This window comes from Panthera pardus, unplaced genomic scaffold (genome assembly GCF_024362965.1).
Source record: "Panthera pardus isolate Hobbes unplaced genomic scaffold, ASM2436296v1 HiC_scaffold_2, whole genome shotgun sequence".
Classification (NCBI taxonomy): domain Eukaryota; kingdom Metazoa; phylum Chordata; class Mammalia; order Carnivora; family Felidae; genus Panthera; species Panthera pardus.
The window spans coordinates 110768743-110790748 of record NW_026526765.1 but is presented as its reverse complement, the minus strand read 5'-3'; the positions used below and the strand labels follow the sequence as shown (position 1 = coordinate 110790748).

General features: G+C 38.0%; 1 protein-coding gene across 5 annotated transcripts in view; it reads right to left on the bottom strand.

The window, feature by feature from the left end:
* Positions 1-22006, bottom strand: part of LOC128778304 (cAMP-specific 3',5'-cyclic phosphodiesterase 4D-like) — a 475712-nt gene that overhangs the window by 151597 nt on the left and 302109 nt on the right. For all 5 annotated transcript variants that reach the window (XR_008423854.1, XM_053907344.1, XM_053907345.1 and 2 more), the window contains one exon: positions 6101-6234. Coding sequence is in view for 4 of the 5 variants with exons in the window: in XM_053907344.1 (XP_053763319.1) it covers positions 6101-6142 (42 nt within the window). In the remaining variant the exon portion in view is untranslated. The remainder of the gene's footprint in view (positions 1-6100; positions 6235-22006) is intronic.

Below are 22006 nucleotides of genomic sequence, written 5' to 3'. Positions count from 1 at the left end.
GAGCTGCTACAGCTAACAGTAGTTGTTAAAGGATTGGGATAGAGCCTTAACCACTGTAACAAATTAAACTATTTAATTACAAGCAAAGTTGTTGCTAGAGTACTTTTTTGTGAAATTTTCTAACAGCTTTAAAAAGCATATTCTTTGTTAATTACTTTCTTTCTGTCCTAAATTGTTATGCTATGTAGGTAAAAGGAAAAAATTCTAGATGTTTACAACTAAATGCTGTTCTAGAATAAAATTAGATGACTTCATGAAAACATATTTGAGTCAGGAGAAGGCAAGCTTTAAACAGAGGGATTAGCTGATCCATTATAATTCAGAATAGTAAACAAAAAGAAGGCTTCCCTTCTGCATGGGATTTTCCTGCTTACACTATACATGTATATGCTCTATATACCTCACCAAGCCTCATTTTACCAATTATAGTTTTAAGATAAGATGGTTTTATAGAAAAATTCAAAAATCTGTAATTGTTGTACAAATGAGACTTGTGCAGCCCCAATAAAGCAGAAGGCAGAACAGCCAAAGCTGTCCCCAGCTTCCAGAGATGGCAAAGACACTTCGGAAGGTTAGAACAGACAGAGACCAGCTTATGCTTTTCCCTTTCAGCATATGGACAAAGAAACAGCACCCAGAAAAAAACAAATGTGATCTTAAGCACTCCAAGAGGTATACAACTCCAAGAAGTCACGCAAGAATGTCGAACAGACCCATGAAAATGAAATGTCAGTCCACTAAGAGATGGCTCCAAAACTTTAAAGAGGTTAAGCATGCATATCATAAAACTTCTGGAAGAATCTTTTACTCCAACACTTCCTGTTGCAAATAAATACTTCAGGAAAAGGGTTATCTGCCAGATGAAGGTTTTTCCTTTCCTTCTCTTTCCTTTTGTAATTATTAATTAAATCAGAAAATCCAGAGTTTTTAAAGAACAAATGCTACCTACATAATCAACTCTTTATTTATTTTATGATATTTTTCATTTGTTTTTCCTTGAATGCCTTAATTTTTATAGGACTTCATCTGGACACCATAGTTTTTCCAACACTGGAGCTTTTCAGGCACTTGAAATGGTAAAAGGAGTTAAGAGATAGGTATTTTTTCTTTTTTTCCCCCCATCTTTGACACATTTTAAGAATCACAGAGAGGAAAGAACACAGGTGGTCTCTCTCACTTATAGGCTAAGGTGGATAGAACTTTCTAATGAGGTTATCTATACTTTTGATGTACCAAGCATTGTGTGTTAGTATCATTTCCCTAACACCCTTTAGAATACCACAGTCAGTAACTTATCAAACGTCCCACAGCTGGAGAGTTGAAAGAGCCAGATTTTGAACCCAATTCTATATGACTTTATTTATTTATTTATTAAGTTTATTTATTTTTGATATAGACACAGAGAGAGAGAGAGAGAGACAGGGAAAGGGAGAGGGAGAGGGAGAGGGAGAGGGAGAGGGAGAGGGAGAGGGAGAGGGAGAGGGAGAGGGAATATCTCAAGCAGGCTCTGCACTGTCAGCACAGAGCCCGATGTGGGGCTCGAACTCACAAACCATGAGATCATGACCTGAGCCAAAACAAAGAGTCAGATGCTTAACTAACTGGGCCACCCAGGCACCTCTGTGTGATTTTAAAGCTCACATTTTTTTTTTCAACTACACCAAGCTACCTCTTAGGCAAGTCGTTTATTTCATCTCCCCAGACTTCTGTTTCAATTTCCTTATCAGCAAAATAAAACGGCTGGGTTAGAAGATCTTTAAGTTATCCTTCTACTATAAGGAGACATTATATACCAGAAACTCTATAAGCCCTGTGAAATTTGCTGAAATTCTTATTTTATGACAGATAAATATTAATACCATGTATTCTAAATACCAATGATGGAGACAATTGGAACGGTTATGTAAGTCAGGAATGTAAAGCTTAAATTATTTGTTTTTGATATTTTCACTTGATGTGCAATATATCGGTCTTGCCATTTTTTAAATTTGTGGACTTCTTTAAATGTCATAAGCAGATCTGTGAACCACAACATCAAAATTTAAAATGTTTCATATTTTAAGAATCTATGATAAAGAATTGATTTTAAGATTTTAAAATTTAGGTCCATTTATTATAGAAACTTTTATGTAAGTTCATCCTAATATTATTTGATAATATTAATGATATTTGACTCTTTAGACATTTTCACTTAGCAACATAAGTGCGTTGATTTACTTTAAATTAAGGTAGTTTATGCTATTTAAATTTGAATTCGTTTTTAAGAAAATAATAATTAATAAATTTTAAAATTATATTCTACTTGTTCAGGAATAGTATAAAAGTATAGATCAAAACTAACCACATTATAATATCAGAAATAGTGAAGAAAAAAAATACACCTGTTTTTATGAGCTTATGTTCGAAAGTGTTCAGAAATCAACTAGTTTAAGTCCTGTTTTGTTTGTATCATAAATAAATAAGAGAATATAATTGAGGCTGCTATTTCTCAGAACTTCTCTACACATAATAGTTTGCAAAAATGGATGGTCTTTCTTTCCAGTAAATTAAAAACCAAATTAGAAATAATTGTCATTATATTTCCCTTGTAGATTTGGTGAAGACAGCTTGAGGTTAAACTTGCAGGATTTTTTTTTTAATTTCAACTAAAGTGTCCCTCTATTTTCTACATTGAATTAGCAGTTTGGAGTATAAATCCACCTGTTCTCTGAATTACAAAAAATTGCTCCCCAAACTCCTGTATCTTGAAACATTCTCATCTCAATAGCTGTGGACTCAGACTTAGCCTCTCTCCATTCCCTCCCAGGTTTACACCCAGGCTCTCCACCACAGTGGAAGGACCGCATCTATTTTCTTAAGTTAACTACAAGCCCAGGAGTCACCTTCTATACTTTCCTCTCCCCTAGATCCTACCTCCAATACCTTTCCAAAAAAAGCACTATCATTTTTCCCCTCCTAAATATCTCTTAAATACGTTCATCTTTATCTATCTCTCTACAGTTGTCAGCAGATTATTCTAGCTTTTGTTCTTGAACGTGAAGCCACCACATTCCCTGACACTACAGTCTTGACACACCAGGGTAGCTCTGTCTGGAAGCCCCCTTTTTGCCTTAGTAGGCTAAGTCACCCTTCAGACCACAGACTACCCTGAAGATCCCCTTTTCTCAGGAAAGGCTTGACTGACCTCTCTGACTAAGCCACGTCTTTCTATGATACGCTGCCATTATACTAGGATGCTTCTCTCAGTAGATAACATGGGGTACCCATTCACTCATTCCATTACCACGTAATTACTTACTTGCCTCTGTCTCAGGAAATTTACATTCTAGGATGGACAAAGAAGCCATTATGTATGAAGACAGGTTAAAAGCGTTGGCCCTACAAAAGGTAATAGGTTGGAGAAATACTGCTTTACACATATGCGTGTGATTCTTTGATGCACATCTGTCTCCCACAGGAGACCTTAAGGACCAACAGCCACTGAGGCCAGGCCTCACTTGGATACTATCCACATGAGTTCCTCCCATTTTTACCCACTATAACCACAAATTATCCTCCCAAACCAGCAAAATATCACTTTAAGAAAAAAGGTCTTTATTTATATTTTTATAGCTAAAAGTTTTCATGGATGGCTTCCAAATAAATGAAGAATCCAGAGCATTAATCATTAAAAGGGACACTGCACCAGATCTTGAATGTGACAGAGAAAAATATGAACACTCTTTAAGTGTTCAGGAAAAAATAAAGTAATTGTCTAATGATGATCTTTTTTTTTCCTGCTCTTTTGTACGCCTGAAGTTTCCCAATGACACATACAAGACATGCAGAGACCTGCAGAGAGGAACAGAGGCTGTTTTAACATTTAGATTCTCTTTGGATTTTTAAATGTCATAATGCCAAAGAGAAACATTCTCAAACCCTAAACCAAATTAATTCTTAAAATTTTCCTCATCAAAAATAGGAAACATCTGCCTCTAAGTGTATAACCTTGGATTTTGTAATGGCAAAAATCTAGTGGGGGGGGGTGACTTTTTCAGGCCAGTGCAAAATGAACTTTTGAAACTCTATGACAACTTCTAACTAGGCAAAAAGTGTAGCTCTTTTCTCTGAGAAACAGCAATCTCCTACCTGCAGTCTGTTAATTAAGTGGAAGCACTTTCTTTATGCCAGTGGATTTTCAAGAAGCCAAGATGCAGTGAAATGAGAGCTCTCTGTTTACATTTAGACCCATGTAGGCAACTCACGTTCTCATAATCTGGGAATCATGAGGCTTTCCACCAAGATTAAAATTTTTGCACTAAGCAAACATAAATGGGAAATCTCCTAGCATCATTAAGCATTCACAGTTCCTTAAAGTCACGGCACAGTTAATCATTTGCTTTTAGAATGTTTTCCCCCCAGAACAATGTTTAATAATCGATTTTTAATTCTCCGAAATATTCTCCCCTTTGGCTTTACACATTTTTTTTCATATCACAAGGCACTGAAATTTAATGAAAGAAAGAAGGATTATGTAAGTGGTTTACATCCATATTTAATATAGTAAGAAAAACTCAGTCACAGGGGCACCTGGGTGGGTCAGTCGGTTAAGCATCTGACTCTTGATTTCAGCTCAAGTCATGCTCTACAGTTTCTGGGTTCAAGCCCCACATCAGGCTCTACGATGATGGCACAGAACCTGCTTAAGATATTCTCTCTCTCCCTCTTTCTGACCTGTTCCCTCTCTCTCCCTTCTCTGCCTGACTCTTTCTACCCCCTTCCTCTCTCTTTCAAAAATAAATAAATAAACTTTAAAAATTAAAAAAAAAAAACTCTGTAACAAAAAGATGTGTTGGCAGTTCGGTAATTTGTATGCATGTCACCTCCTATTTTAATGAACAAATATATCATGACCGAAGGAACTCCAGGATCCAAGCCATGGCCCTTTATTTTATCTAATAATCCATACAACCAAACACCAACCAGGAAAACAAATTAATTTAGACATTCCCTCGAAGTTTGTTGAATTTCTGTGGCCAGTTATTAAACACACTCTGTACTCTTAAGAACCGGCACACTTCTGGGCACCTTCTCATTTTTTAAGAAACCCTACTGAGCACACTAGACTTCCCTCTCCACACACTCCAGCATTGCTCACCCTTAAAAGTCTGATAGTTATTCTGTAGAAAGAATCTGAGATGGCCTTGGGCCATCACAAAAGAATCACGGGTTGCAACACAAAGCATTCTCATTCTAGAGAAATGTGTTTGCATTTGTGGTTTTTCTGATGCCTTCAAATAAATGTTCCTACGTCACAAATGCATCTGTTTGGATGCCTTTCCCCCCGCCCTGGGTAAATTAACAAAGGGACATGTTCTTAGAGCTTGCCTCATAGAAATTAACAGTCTACTTTCATCCTTGCCTTGGGTAGCTTTCTTCGGGTTGCTCTATTTGCTTATGCTTTCATTTATAAGCTAATACAGATCTAAAAATCATCACTAATTTGGCACCTTAAGAACAATAAATAGGTAACTGGAAAGGAGGCTTACTCTACCTCAGGGCCCTGAGGGTGTTCACTTAAAAAAAATTCTGAAGGAAAGAAAATTAGAGACATACACTAGGGTAGACAGCTCATAGAAATCATGTCTTACTGATCAAGTATTCACATTTATTCACCATGTACGTAAACTTTTGGAATGTGACTGATTGAAGTACGCAACGACATAAACTCAGTTTATCCTTTTGGACTTGCCCAGAAAATTCAGTATACTAGACTTAACTGTCTTCAGTTTCAATTTTTAATCATAGAATTTCTGCATCGATCCAAATATCAGAGTTTCCAACATCACACCATCAGGCTTATACAAATGAATGGTAAGGCACATAAACTAGCTGAAAGAGAATTCTCATCAAATGTCAACTAGGCCACACAGACGAACAAGTCTTCATTTGTTAATAATCTGCATACAGTCCCAAGAAGCGAAAGTTAACCAAGGGTTCCCACAAGCCTGATCATGACAACACAGTATTAAAATCTAAAGAAACAGTAAAATATATATGTGTGTGTGTGTGTGTGTGTGTACACATTTTTAGAAAAGAAATGAAAACAAAAGGTACTTACACTTTTGCTCCGAGAAAGCAGATCACAGGTATTTCTTTTCATGGTGGTGTTTTAAGTAATTCAAATGGACAAGAGTCGCTTCCAATGTCACTGAGCTCACTGCAACAATTATCCACTCAAAAGCCAACTGGATTCTGAAGAGAAAGGCAAGGAAATGTTTTATCAAGTATATGATTAACATGTGCACTTTGAAATGCTGTCTTAGATTAGGACAATAATTCTTAAAGTATTCAGCAGAACAAGCTAAAATGGTGCTGTGTTTAAATCAACAAAAGTACACACAAGCAGCGTTTCCAAAAGAGCTTTTGTCAAATGTAAGTTAGAGATTTCAAGCACCATCTGTTTTCCATTAAGTCTTCCAGTCTACATTTTTTAGTGGCTTATAAACCAATAGGTACGGTGGCCACAACTTAGATGTACACGTATGAGATGAAGATGGAGGCTGAACTGTGTGCTGATGCCAACTGGTACAACACCCCCCACCACCACCACCCCCACTTGCCACTCAGGATTCATCAAGGTATGGCCACCACCAGGGGAATCTTAGCACATCTGAAAGCCTCTGACCACGGCATGGTGGCCTCCTGTGTCACCTTTAGCGATAACCCACAGCACAATGGTTCTTCAGTCAATTTAGGGAGTTCTCTACTCTTTGGCTTCCAAGATGTTGCAAGAAACAGTGGGAGAAACAGTCTACCTGGTCAAGCAAAACTATTGTTCCTAAGAATGACACAATAGCTTACCTTACTTCCCAGGAGACACTAAGACAGAGACTCTCTATTTCGAGTTTCGAGGAAAGAGCAAATAGAATATCATTCTGATATTCAGCTGAATCTGGGCATGATGTATGTATTCACAAGGTATATTTGCATGTGGGCTGAAATGCCTTTTAGGAAAGAAGTCACACTAAGGGAAAGGGGATAAAGCAAACAGGCTTGACCAAAACACAAACATGCTGACATTGTAGATGTACGCTGACATTGTAGGAGCAGACTGATTCTAACAAAAGCATATATTCTATCATTTGGATTTCTTCTAAATTTCTCAAAAGACTCATGTCTGAGATTTAGGGAAAAGAATAACAGTGAGCAAAGTCTGAAGGAGTTTGTTTTACTAAAATGATTGAAAAATCTCAAAGTGCAGAAGTGTGTGAGTTATACATACAAAAATATAAATACATTCAAACAAAGTAACTGTGTATACTTTAAACACAAACACACACACACACACACACACACACACACACACACACACACACCCAAGGAAGACGGCTTCCAGGAACACAGCATCTGTGCAGTTCCCTAGAGAAGGCCAGCCCTCAGCAGCAGGGGAACCCACTGGTGCCCCCTACACCACTGGAGAGGAACCTTCCCCAAGGTTTCCAGCAACTGTACTGGCAGACTCGTAAGCCTCAAAGACTTGTTATAAACACATGTGAATTCCCCCTGAAGACGTATGACCCTAAAAGGGAGATACTTTCAGGGAGGCCAGAGATCCGTCAACAGCGAGGTACTGCTAGAATCAGAGAAATCCAGTTTATTACTACTAACAATGTCCCAAGGCACAACTGGAGAGACCCAAAGGGCACTGAGGCACAAAGTCTTTTTCCAGGATTAATGAAAAGGCTTGCCTGAGGTAAGCGAAACGTGCACAATCAAATGTGAGTTACTAGATAAATACGGTCTCTTGGAGTGTGTGTGGATTATTTTTAAGGGAGTGGGGGAGGGCGGGAAGACATGATCCACAAATGCAAATTTCCCAGCTGGTATACCTCCAGGAATTTAGTCACCCTTCCTGACTGGTTCTAATCCCAAGCATTTTATAAGTGCTCAGAAAATGTGAAATTGTATTACCCACCTAGAATTAACTTAAGAAGTGGACAGAAATAATATACACTGACAACTAAATATTCCACACCTAGGGAGAAAATAAAATCCAACTAAAAGCTGTGGGAAGCATATACGTTCTCAGAGAAAAACTCACTCAAAATATTTAATTACTCAGTATTTAATGAATACTCTTAGGGGCAACCAGGGAATAGTCAGCTGCCCCTAGTGGGCTAGTAACTCAATGGTTTTAAGTTAACAAATCAGTCAAAACAGACAAATCATGGAATTGACCTGCTAAGATCTGATGAAATAATCAACTTGTTAACAAATTTGCTTTGACATCATTTAAAGACTTTCCTATAGAAATGTGAGTAGGCAAATGGGTTTAATTGAGAACTGACTGCTGATGGGCTGGACCTTCTCAGCCTGTATATTTGGGAGGCAACATGGTCTGGCTAAAACAGTAGGGGCCTCGAAACCAAATAGGCGTAGGTTAGGGTTTCAGCTCCCCAAAGGCATTCTGTGTGGCTTTCATCAAGCTACTTAACCCCTCTGATCTTTTTTGAGATCTACAAAAGGGAGGTAATAATATTCATGTGTGTTTGAGTTTAAATGAGCTAATGTGTATAAAACAGTGTCCAGATGAATGCTTGGCTCACATCATCACCACCATCATCATCATCCTTCTTCTCTTAATATCAAACGGCAAATAACAACAACCCATTCTTTTTTCTTTTCTCTTAAATGTGCCAAACTCCCTCAAATAAGACAGACCTAGGCAGATGTACTTTCAACTAAACAGTAATGAATAATGTATCAGTTAAGATCCCAGGAGTAAATAGACAGCACACTCATATTAGGATCCTTCAAGGAGGGTTTGGTAAAGAGACTATTTAAGATGGTAGTAGGGTAGAAGAATCTACAAAGGATAAGTGAAGTTCTTGGAACAAGCAATAATAGAGTTTCCACCACCCTCAAAAGGGACAAGGAGAGGGGTGGGTCCCTGATACAGGAGAAGAGAGTCACAAAGTGGGTTGCCTTGGAAAAGGTTATTCTCTGGGACACCACTAGCCTCAGTTGACCCTGAAAGGAAGGAAATAAGGACATGAATATGATCTCATCCTCCTCTGATCTCCTGCTGGGACTCCCCACTGGCCAAATGCAACAGAGCCAGAGGGCAAAGGAAGCTGCTGCTGTCCACCTCACCGGTCAACCTCCTAGGGCAGAAAGTGTCCTAGAGAAGAGTGAGGAGGAGAGCAGAGCAGGAGGGGACATGAGAGACAGGGCACACAAATGGGATCTACAGTCCAGGAAGAGGATCACATTTTTCTGCTCATTTCATCATAAGACAAATATATTTTATCTTTAATCCTCCCAATAACCCTGTGAGGTAGATATCATTAATGCATCATCCCCATTGGACAATGGAAGAAATCAGCTCCAAGAAGTGAAATGCCCAGTAAATAACAAAACCAGGATTCAAACTTGATTTCTCTGACTCCCATGATTTTGTTTATGCTGCCAGCATGCTATGCTGCCAATACCATGAACCAGTGCGCTTTAATGACAAACAAATGGTAAATTTCTGCAAATAGCTAAGCTGTGCCCAAAGAATTTTGGATTAAAAAAAAAAATCTTTCTCTCAGGAAGGGAGTTATCTGAGTTCCTACAAATTCCTCCCTCAGCAAAGATAATGCCATGAGACAGCAGAAACGCTTGCTCCCTCCAGGTGCACTAAACAGAAAACCAGGTGAGAGAACACTCGCACATGCAATTTCATTACTATAGGAGTTTCCACATAAAAGTTAATTAGGGAGAAGGAAGAGTCAGCTCCTGCCGAGGAAACACTCAGAGACAGAATCTGAGCTAGCACACCTGTATAAATTCCTCTGCTTTGATGAAAGGATAAGGGAGTTAAGACAGGTTCTTTCCTAGAGATTAAGGACTTAGAGAGTGGAAAAAGCCCTGAACTGTCCATCAAAAGAAATAAGTTCCACTTTCATCAATGTGTCATATACACATGCTGGGTGGTATTCGGAAAATCCCTTCTCTTTTTTCCTCTATCAGTGGCTTTCTCCTCTGTAAAGAGGAGATAACAGTATCTCCACAACCCATCAGGGGGTTGTTAAGGGGATCAATTAGATAGTGTCTCACAAAGTGGAGCCTGCTTGGAATTCTCTCTCTGGTCCTCCTCCACTCATGTGCGAACTCTGTTCTGTCTCAAAATAAACAATGGTGACACCCTAAATATGAGTGAAAAGGTACTAATTACTTGCAAATGTTAGAGAGACTACTGAATATATTTGATGGAGTTTAGAGGAGTTTTTTTTTTATTCCTCACCTCTTTGGTAACTAATATTTTTTCTTCTACAGAGTAAGTAATTTCATGTAGTGACTGGTGAATTATGAAACCACTCAGATGCATTAATTTAAAAAAGTGTATTGGGGATCATGTATGTGCCAGGCATTCTACTAATCTTCAGACAACCACCAAATTTTATAGATTCAGAGAAGGACAGTTTGAATGCAGATGCCTATGAATGATCAAAAGATAATCAGTTAAGTTTGTCTCCAACTTAGTCTCCTCAACACCTCAGCAAGATCTATTTTTCTGGGACTATATAAATTAAACATCAAAATGAAATCAGGATAGAAAGTCTCTTTCCTGGATTAAATTCTAATCCAAAAAGAAAAATAAGTAGATATGGCATTCTTTAAAAAAAAAAAAAAAAAGAATTCTGATCACTGTAAAAGATAACCCAAAGTACAATAAAAACAGACTCAATTTCTCAAGGATCATCCACCAAAATATGTACAAGCAAGAAACTGGGAAGCACAAATTCAAGAATTAAATACTCAAAAAGTTAAAAGAAGCTTACAAGTAAAAAGCAGATTTTTCAGAGAGAAGTTTGACCTAATCCCATAGGCTCCTAAGTGCCCACTAATTTTACCCTGTCTGCACAGAAGATAGGTAACATGCATACTCGCCCCAGTGTCCTTTGGCTAAATCTGCACAAAGACAAAGAAATAAAGTCCCTTATAGTTCCTCATACCTTCTAAAGATATAAATTAACAGAAAGGACTGCTTCTTGGAATAGATCTGAGGGTGACCACAGAGTCTGCCTTCTATTTATACCCTGCCTCTTTTCTCCAACGTGCCCTGTGAAAGCTGTCCCTTACTGAGCTCTGGCTAGAAATTATATAATCTGATATCTACAATGAGCTCGTGGTACAAATGAGGAAACTGAGGTACAGGAAGGTAAGTAATTTGCTTAAAGTCACAGGACTACCTGGAACAACACAGGAATGTTGCCTTATGCACTGATTTTCCTAAAACTCACTCCACAGGGCAACTCAGAGGCATCTTTCAGAGTGCTCAATAGAGTTCAACAGCTTAGCTCTGGCGGAAGTTGTACAATCTGTTGGTAACACAAGGATGGCCCTGTAGAGTTAGGTTGTAGGTCAGGCTTTTCAGGCACCATTCAGCTACCTCACAGAAGCCAGGGTGATGGGTCTCAACCAGAGGGGTCAGGTGACCTGTGACGTACACATTTAATATGATCTCATCTCACACTCTATGTTCCAACACCAACCCACAAACCCTCCACCCTAGTCTGAATGGTTTAATCCTTCCAGCAACTGGGACACGTTCATTTCCCCTCCTAGCCCTTAACTCTTCTATTCTTCAAAGTCCAGCAGGTCCTTCTTTCTAATGACAACTGACATTGCAATTCACCTAGCTTTCTACTTTTTCTGAATTCCAATAATAAAGGCTACGTTGTGCCATGTTATCATCTGCTATCTTGCTTGGTTCCCTAATTGTTTTATGGGTTTAATCTTTCCTTCCACAACTGTGACTTGAGTAAGGCACATTTTAAAGCCTTTTCCATACTGCAAGTTTTATAATTATAAAATACAGACTACTAAGGTTGAAAGCAATTCATTATCATTCTTTTGCCTTCTCCCCAAGGCTTAGCATAACACTGAACCCCTAGAAACCACTCAATAAAATATATTAAAAATAGAAGTATAAGTCCATTAAAAATCATTTTAATAGGTGGTATAAAATTTGAAATAAAATTTTATCAAAATGTGGAAAATACTCATTTTTAATATTCATCAAAGAAATGAAAATTAAAATCCCAAGATTTCTGTTGTATTGCCTACAGATTAACAAAGTTAAGGGTTTGGTTTTTTTTAAATAAAATACTTAAGGGGTGCCTGGGTGCTCAGTCAGTTGAGTATCCGACTCTTGATTTCAGCTCAGGTCATGATCTCATGGTTCATGAGTTCGAGCCCTGTGTTGGGCCCTGTGCTAAAAATGTGGAGCCTGCTTGGGATTCTCTCTCTCTGGTCCTCCCCCACTCATGTGCGCACTCTGTTCTGTCTCAAAATAAACACATTTAAAAAATTAAAAAATTCTTGATAATGCTGTACAATATGATGAACTATGCATTTCATATATTGCTTATAAGCTTTCTTTAGAAAGAAATTTGATTAATTACCAGAAGTTATAATGGTGCTATATATTTTTACATAGTAATTCAGAAAAGCAACCTGAAATATGGCAAGTGCTTTATATGCAAATGTGTTCCCAACAATGGTACTTACAGTAATGAATATTTAAAAACAATTTAGATGTCAAGAGTAAGGGAATAGCTAAATAAAATATGAGAAACCTCATAATATACTATATAATTAAAAATATGTATAGTACAAGATATTTTTAATTACATGGAAAAATGTTTTTTCTGCTATAATGTTAAACGACATAAGCAGGATTAAAGTTGCAGATATAGCATATTTTTATAAAAAGTTATACACAGAGAAAAGACTGGAAAGAAATATAGGAAAATATTAGTGGCAGTATTTAGGTTTTAGTATCATAGATGTTTCTACCTTTCTTTCCATATCCCTCAGCTTCTTAAATTTTCAACATTTGGGAAAAATTAACACTTAAAAGTCAAGTTAAAAGAAAGTACTTGAGTGAGCTTGGAACAGGTCATTGATCCTCTCTTCCTACTTCAAAGCATCCTTTAAGTGGTAAGCTTTTGTTGGTGTAATTGTTAGGAGTTTGGTGCACTGCATGTCCATTAATTTGAGCATTTGTTTTTGTATGCCTAACTGTGCTCTTTTATGCAACATGCTAGACGTGGCCTTTTGGGAATCTATAAACTGGAAAGAAGCTTAGTTGGAAAGGGATAGCCAATATTAAGTTCTCGCTCACTGGCTCTGCTATTTCTTCTTCCATTTGGGTGTCAGTTGATCTCTTTTCTTTTGGCCTCAGTCATGGTGACTATCACACACACACACACACACACACACACACACACACACACACACACACACCTCTTCAGGCTCTGCTTCTCCTAGAAAATCAGTTACTGAGGTTCCCCATATGCTAGTTTCCAATAATACAAAACAACATACGGAACTCAGACAAAGGCAAATTAGAAATCCACCAACAAGAGATTTGGGTTTTGTAGGACTGACGAGCTCAAGCCACAAAACATTTTCATTTGCATTATAAATTGGGGGAAAAAGCATGGGTGAGGAAATGCTTGTCACTATTTGCAATAAAAATATTCATAAAGTAATAAATGAATGGTTGAACTCTTTACCTCAGATGAGCTTCAACAATCTTACCTTTTGAATGATTTAAAGCTTCTTCCTAATGTCTTCCTAAACATTCTATCAAACACTCCATCTCAGCTTCCTGTCTAACCCCATCTCACCTTCACTTACCTCTTTGAAAGGATGAGGTGTTTCTTCTCTCATGTGGAGCTGTGTCTATCTACTCTCTACCTTCCATCCCCCTTTCTGCTCTAGCTGCCTTCTTCTCTCAAACTCTAAATATTTTCTTGAGTCTCTCCTCTCGTTAAAAAATAATCTTCCTTAACCCTATATTCCCTCCCTTCCAAATGTTATTCTTTCTCTCCATAATCAGATGATTTGAAAGAATGTCTATTAAAGTCACTTTCTCCACCTCTTTACTCCTACTTCCACCTCTCACACTACTATACCCTAGTTTTACTCCTTCTACTCTTTAAATTCCTTCTCTAAAGATTCTAGACCACCATACTGCCAAATATAATAAACACTTTCCAAATTCTCTGACTAGAGCTCCCTACTCTAAAATTGTCCCTTGTTCATTCTAGAAACGTTCTCTTCTGTCTTTTGTGATTTCACTCTCTGCTGGCTGATTGCTTGACCTCTTACTACTTCATGGAGTCTTTTTTTTTTTGTCCACCCCTTAAACATGGGTGATACCACTGCTCTTAGCCTTTATCAGTCTTCCTAAACAAGAGTGTGTATCAAAATTAGCCAAGGAATTCCATAAAATGCAGATTCCTGACCCTCCACTAATGAATCAGATCCTCCAGGATGTGGAGGAATCCACTTTTTTTCAAGTTTATTTATTTAGTGTGTGTGTGTGCGTGCGTGTGTGTGTGTGTGTGAGAGAGAGAGAGAGAGAGAGAGAGAGAGAGAAAGAGATTAAGTGAGGTGGGAGCAGAGAGAGAAGGAGAGAGAGAATCCCAAGCAGACTCCACACTGCAAGTGCAGAGCCCCATTGCAAGGCTCCAACTCATGAACCATGAGATCATGACCTGAGCTGAAATCAAGAGTTGTACACTTAACTGACTGAGCCGCCCAGGTACCCCTGGAGGAACCTGCTTTTGAACCAATTCTCCATATGATACTCAGGAAGCTTTTAGAGCACCTGATGGTTGATTAGCACTTGGGAATTTCTGGTCTACATAATACACCTGGGCAATCTATTAGTTTTTATTGTTTAGCCCTATGTATGCTAGCAACTTATATGTATGTTAATCATATAAATACATACATATGTATGACTTTTCCTGAGCTTCAAATCTGTTCATCTCAACAACATTCCTTAGAAGATCCATAAGTATCCCAAATACGTGTCCATATATGACATATATCCACCCAGGCCCTCAAGACAAACTCCTGACCTCTTCCCTGATCACGAATACTCAGTCAGTGATCACACCCTACTAGCATACCTGGCAAACATTCCTCAGCTCTATCTTGCAGGTCTAGGACCACCAGGGTCTTTCCAAATTTTTATCTACTCCATTTCTGTAGGTACCTGCTAATAGGTCCTTGACATCAACACTGCCTACTTGTCCCTCCACACATTATGTTTCACTCACTTGTTATACTGAACCATTTGTAGCTGCCCACATGCTCCATGCTGTCTCCCACTTCCATGTCCGTGTTGTCCATTTTTCCCCTTCCTCTTTCCCATATCCACTTTCTTCCATCTTTACTTGGCTACTACTGCTTCAAGGTTCAGTTAAAGTGTCAAGTCCCCCTTAAAGAGTTTCCTGATTCGCCAACATCCCCAGCCCCACCCTCATTGCCAGCCTGAACCAATGCCACTGATCTCTCTTTCCATTAATGCCTCCTGGATGCCCTCAATAGTATATTCGCCAAATTATACTGAAATGATCTCTGTTTCTGATCTCTGTCTCACTGCCACTCACTGCCACCCTGGACTCCAAGACTCTTGAAGGCAGAAAACATTTCATGTTTGTGTAGACAATCACAACTGAACATATGCTCAATATATTTTTTTACTGAATTGTACTGAATTCAACAGCTTCCCTTGACTAGAATTATAAGAAGCAATGCACATTTTGTCTCTAGACTAGGAACAATCAAATATTTTCTTTTGTAGTTTATACCCATACAAAACCATCATCCTATTCCCTTCTCCTCCCACAATATGTTAACAGTAGTCCCTCTTACTCATTCACCAGGCATTTACTAGGCACCTGAGGTATGCAATGCACTGTGCCAGGGTCGAGGGCTACAAAGATAAACATGATAAAATGTCTCTCCACAAGGAGCTCACAGACTAGTGGGGGAGAGAGAGAGATAGTACAATTCACTAAGTGCTCTAATGGAGGCTCAGAATAGCTGGTGTGGGACCCAGAAGAGGCAGAAAGTGATTCATACACCTAATGGCTTCAAAGTCTGTTCTGAGTTATTCTGCTGTTACGAAAACTTTGCTTTAAGTTATTCAAATGCCATTTCATAGACTGATATTTTTCCCCAAGTAGAGGGAAAGCAACACTACAATAGGGACTGGTAGTACCTTTCATCTCTTTTGTACAACTTGTCAGATCTCTGTCCCTAAAGGCAGGTGGCTATAGAATTCTACACCCAGAAACTGTTGTGCAAATGCCTGTTGAATGAACACGTGCAGGTGATAACCCTTACATAAGAGAACAGAAGCCACTTTTAACTTCAGCATAAATTTATGATGAAATAATCAACATTTTGGAAGATAGAGTACATCATGTGGCTCCCAAGGTAACCCAATTCTTCACTTCCAAGGGTATGGATATGTGAAAATTTCAACACTCGCCTTATTTCAAAATAGTCCAGCTGAGTCATTTAGCAGCAAATAAATTACATTTCTTTTTGGATTCCATGCTTTGTGGCCTTTCCCACCACCCCCCCCCCCACCTGAAATAATTACAGCTGTCTAAAACACAAGTTTTCACCCTAAATAAAGGGCCAGGGACTTTGCAATTCATCTCTCACAAATATTGAGTTTGTTACTTGAGCATACCTTGCTCTGATTTGAGCTCCCTGCTGTAGTGAGGAAAGTTACAACAGAAGCGTCTTTTTAACAACTTTCCTAACTGTATCCCTCCCACTCCCTCATTAGGGTGCTCTTCCAGGCCCGGGCAGTGGGAGGTGACTAGAGTAGTTTTGTTGTGTGAATCATAGGACAGCATAGTGCATAGTCTGCTGGCCTGAGGCCAAGAAAGAAGGACCCTTTGGGATGTGTCATCACCAGCTAAGTTATAACAGATCCATTGAGAGCCTCAGGACAAAAACCCTTGAGTCATCAAGAGGGAAAACAAAATGATGGTAAGACAATCCCCACAAAATCTCCAGTTTTAACTAGTCACTATCTACAAAGGATGGAGTTCACTGAACATTGAAGCTTTTTTCGTTTTCAATATTTTCTTTCCCATATCAGATTAAAATAAAAGCCTACCACCATCTGAGTGCTTCTAAATTTGAGAAATATTTGAGTAATATTGTCATTGAAGGCTGTGGGATATATGCATAGACAGGGAGTCTACAAATCATGCCTTACAAATCACAGTCGGTACTTTCCATAATGAGATGAGCTCAGTTGTAAAAGATAAACTATTCCATCTCACTGGTTAAAACAAGAAAAACATTATATAGATGATGGATCAATTGGTGATAGGTAGGTAGGTAGTTGGGTAGGTAGATAGGTAAGAAAGACAAAGAGAGAGGGAGCTGAGAGGTGACGAAGAGGAGGAGGAAAAGGGAGAGAGATCCAACTCATAGATCCTAGATTCTATTATGTATATGATTTTCTCCATCTGAGCTGCAGAAGCAAAACTATCATCTCTAAAGAAATATAAGCCAGATATTTGCAGAACTTCCTTCTTAAACTAACCCACCCATTTTTACATTAGCTGACTCCACTTATCAATTAGCAATGAATCCTACTTCTTATTTTTCTGCAAAATCTACATGGTGAATAGCTCCCTTGAGCAAAATTACAACGTCCCTATTTTAATAAGTTACTAGGGACCTAGTAATACTACTATTTTAGATTACATGGTATACAATGAGAATTTGAAAAAAAATAAACCAAAGATAAAAAGACACGGGAAAAATGGACAGAGCCTCATGCAGAGCTTACTTAAGGCAGGTGATGAAAGTTTTTCTAATGAGACTTCAAACGAACAACTTTTATCCTGACACCAAGTAACTCAGTACCCTCAGGCTATCATTTCTCCCTGATTAACAATTGCTGCTGAAGGAGTCATACCCTGAAGGCTACACAAACAGCAGAAAAACAAGGCAGAAAATGAAAAAGTTCATTGTTAATTGAAAGAAACATAAACAAGGAAATTAACAAAACCAAGAAACCAAAGACTGGAAATAAAACCCAAACTTCTCAGTTCTCCACCTCTTAGACAGGGACAACCCACTTAGCATGCTTCAAGGGAATGAGCCCACTGTGGAACTGTCATTAACACAAACACAGTGAAAACCGTACATGCCCCTAAGTTTCAGTGGGAGCCACGGAACAAGTTTTTAATCAAAGGTAAAATGCTCTTGTCCTTTTATGTTAAAATTAAAACAACAGCACAAGAGAAACTGGACAAAGAATTTGAATTTTTTTTTTCTGCTCAAGAATTTTATTATTTTACCATTTCATGATGGGTGTTAATGGTAACAGGCAACAATGTCAAGATCTATTAAGGCAGAAATTATAATACCCTTCTGCCAGGGGACAGTCATTTTCAACATACTCTTTCTCTTTGCTATTTGCATATTCATATATATGGGAGACAGAATCAAGTCAACCCCTCAGTAGGGTTCCTTTTTCTTCTGTTTTCATTCCTGAGGAGGTCTTTAGTGCATTGCATTCCAAAAGAAGAGATTTTAAGACACCATCTGAAGTAGAAGAATTTACATTATAAATGTTTATTCAGAGAAGAAAAGGAAAGGAACAGAATAAATTGGTGGGATGTCAGGAATTTTGGAATTTCCTGATTTTGTGACCTTGAGGAGTAATGTAACGCTTTTGAATGTCAAGTTCGTGGTCAATATATATGGAGCTACTGAAACCAATACTGCAAGGCCGCTGTGTAGACTAAATGAGAAACTGGGGTCAGCACATACTAAGCATCATACCTGCATGAAAGGAGGTGTTTCCTAAACACTAACTTCATTTCACTTTGTTTAGCCTCTACTTGAGTAAGCAAAGATTGGTTTTATTAGGAAACTCAGATTTTACTAATGTTGCAAAACTCTTTCATTAACAATAGACTTTTTTTTTTCCCCAGGAGTATTATTCTGCAGTTACCCTGGAACAGATTAAGGACCCTGTCCTAATTCTCAGGACACTCAAATGTAGTGCAAGATTTAATCTTTACTTTCTGTGTCCAAGCCTAAGTTCTTCCACAGCCCTTTCTAAGGTCAAACGGACATTTCAAATCTTACTTTCAGAGGTTTTAAATTCCTTTCACTCTGATACCTTCTTCTTCAATACTCGTTGAATGAGCTTTAAAATGAACTCCATCACTCTGCCACAAGAAGTTAATTGTAAAACCCACTCTCAACTGCAAGCACTGAGCAGCTCTCAAGGTTCTCAAAAAACCTGAAAGCCCCTGAGTGTACTGAAAGGACAAGCAGAGGACCCTAGCGCACAGAAGAGAACTCACCTCTGTTGACCATGATCCCCATGATTACCCAGTAGCTGCTCAGAGCTTAGTTGCTCTAATTGGAGCCTGTGCTGAATCACTGCCATTCATGTAAGTACCCATCTGGCACCTTAAATTAGATTTTGTTCCCTTTTCATTTATAATGGTGATGAGTGATGGAAGTACCTAACAGCAAAACCCCTAAAAGATTATTTTGCTAATAGATGAATTTCTCAGTGGAAATGGAAATGGCAGTTTCTTTTCTAAGGATCTGGCTATCTTTTATCACCCAATGGTTTATTAGCTCAATTTTTCAAAAGGACAATACTACTTGGGACGCTGGAGTTTTTATCTTTAAAAATCTCTTTAATTCACTGAAGAAGTAATATAAGGTAAAACATATAATTTGCAAAATAAAATCAAATTTAATGTCTGAAATCTAAGTAGCCAAGGACAACAAATTTGTAGTAAAAAAGGTATTTAAGTTTCCAGCTCATCTAAAACCTTGTCATCTGAAAATAATATCACGCCATACCATACTGTGCCACAAAGATATTGTTATTACTCATTTTATTCTCAAATATTATTTGGGAAAGAGCCGGTTAGACCACAACAATAGCTAGAATTCTCAATATTTTGGGGTGACACCAGTTTATCACTTATATTTAATATAAATCACTATATTATAGTATCTCAGAACCTTAAAATATTACTGTTAATAATAATTATTATTTTTATAATTTATTTTTGCCTATTCAGCTTTTAAGGACCAAGACTATCCTGGCTCTGTTACTTATTATGTGACTTTGAGCAATTTACCTGACCTCTTTTTCTAACTTAGTTTTTTTTTATTTGTAAACTAGAACTACAATATCCTGATTCATACCCCTGTTGGAAGGAATACAAAATTCATAGAGATAAAGTGCTGGAAACTGTGATAGCACATAGCAAGCACTCATTAAATATGAGGCATCATCATCCTATTTCTTTCTTAGTATCGAGAAATTATAATTTGTTTACAGTGAATGCACAGTAAATATATAATGGAGACCACTGTTTTGAAAATAATAATCCAATATATTTTTATTGCTTCTAAATCATGTTGCTCTGAAGATATCCCACACTCATTAAATCACTTACTTTAGCCTGATGAGGGAGAAGAGAAATTATTAAAACACCAGGTATGCTGAGGGAAAAACTAATCAATTTTAAATTCCAGAAGGGGCATACCCCCACCACTGAATTTCCTCACATCAACATAGGGCAGAAATACTGTTTTAGGCAGATGGGAGTCTAGGATACCACCCAGAAGACTCCCTGATGGGCCAAGTGATGCTAAAGGTAACCTACAACTCCTATATGCCCCTAGTAGGAAAGGGGGTGGCTGACAGTGCTGGCTGGAGAGCAGGACCGTGATGGTTAAGAAAAGGTGCAGTGACACTAAAGAAGATAGTTGTCAGGAGGATTTCCCTAACTGGGGATGAAATAAGAATCCCAGCCAGATTTAAGGAAAACCACAGCTCCAGCAAGGGTTGGGTTTCTCCTCAGTGGGCAAAGAGACCTGTGTCCCCTAAAAGCAATTCTTGTTCTTTGCTCATGAAAGAGGACAGAACAGGAGCATTAAACCAGTTTTAGGGAGGCCAGAGAGACATGGACTATATCATTGCAGAGATGAGTGATACCAAAACACTCAACTGGAAAACAGCATATGAACCAAAGCTCCCTTTCCCCAATGCTATGAGGACAATAATAATTTCATTATTATAATCACAAACATGTACCAGGCATTTACTGTGTGCCAGGCAATGTTTGAATCACTTAAAATATATTACTCATTCAATTCCCACAAAATTCTATAAAATTACTACCATTTTGATGCCTAATTTGTAGATGGAGAAACAAAAAAAAAAGGGGAGACACAAAAAGTTATTTAACAGTCCAAGATGCCATGGCTAGTAACCTGTGAATTCAGAAAACCTATTTCCTCCTGCACCCAAAAAGCATTTTGTTTTTTAGGTAAGGAGCAAGAACTAATTGAAAAGGAGAAACACAACCTTGATCTAGAGCTAAACTTTGAACTGAATACTTACCCAACAGAAACCATTCTAATGCCTAAAAGAACTAAAATTAAGGGTTTGTTTTTTTTTTCACCTTTATCAGTGGGAAAAGTACTCCTAGAGATAGAAGACTGATTATAGGAAATAAGCCACAGTGTTTCTATATCTAAATTATACTGAGTTGGGGCACTTGGGTGACTCAGTTGGTTGAGCATTGGACTGTTGATTTGGGTTCAGGTGATGATCCAAAAGTCATAGGATCAAGCCCTGCAGAGGGCTTCACTCTGAGCATGGAGCCTGCTAAACATTCTCTCTCTCTCTTTCCCTTTGCCTCTCTCTCTAAAATTAAAGACAAAACAAAACAAAAAAAAGTAGTGAGTCAATAGTGACCCTATAATAAATGTTAGTCAATATAAGTACACCAAACTTCCAATATAAAGTGGAAATTTCACTCCATTTATTTCATTCACTTTGCTCCCAAATTCACTTTGAAGCAATCATAGGAGTGCAGCAAAAGAAAAATCAAGGAAGGGTGCCATCAATTTAGGGAATTTCTGTAAAACAGTCCACAGAATCCAGCTGTCCACTAGTCTATACACTCTGGAATGTGAGACAAGTTTAATAAGAAGAAATCTATTGATAAAATTTGTCATATCAATAGATCAATGAAGAATCCTCTCTCACAATGTGAAAAAAGTCAACAGTGAGTTCTGATTTTCAAGCTTTAATAAAAGAGGAATATATGGCATACCTTCCTTAAATAGCCTATGTCTTGCTTAGTGGTGA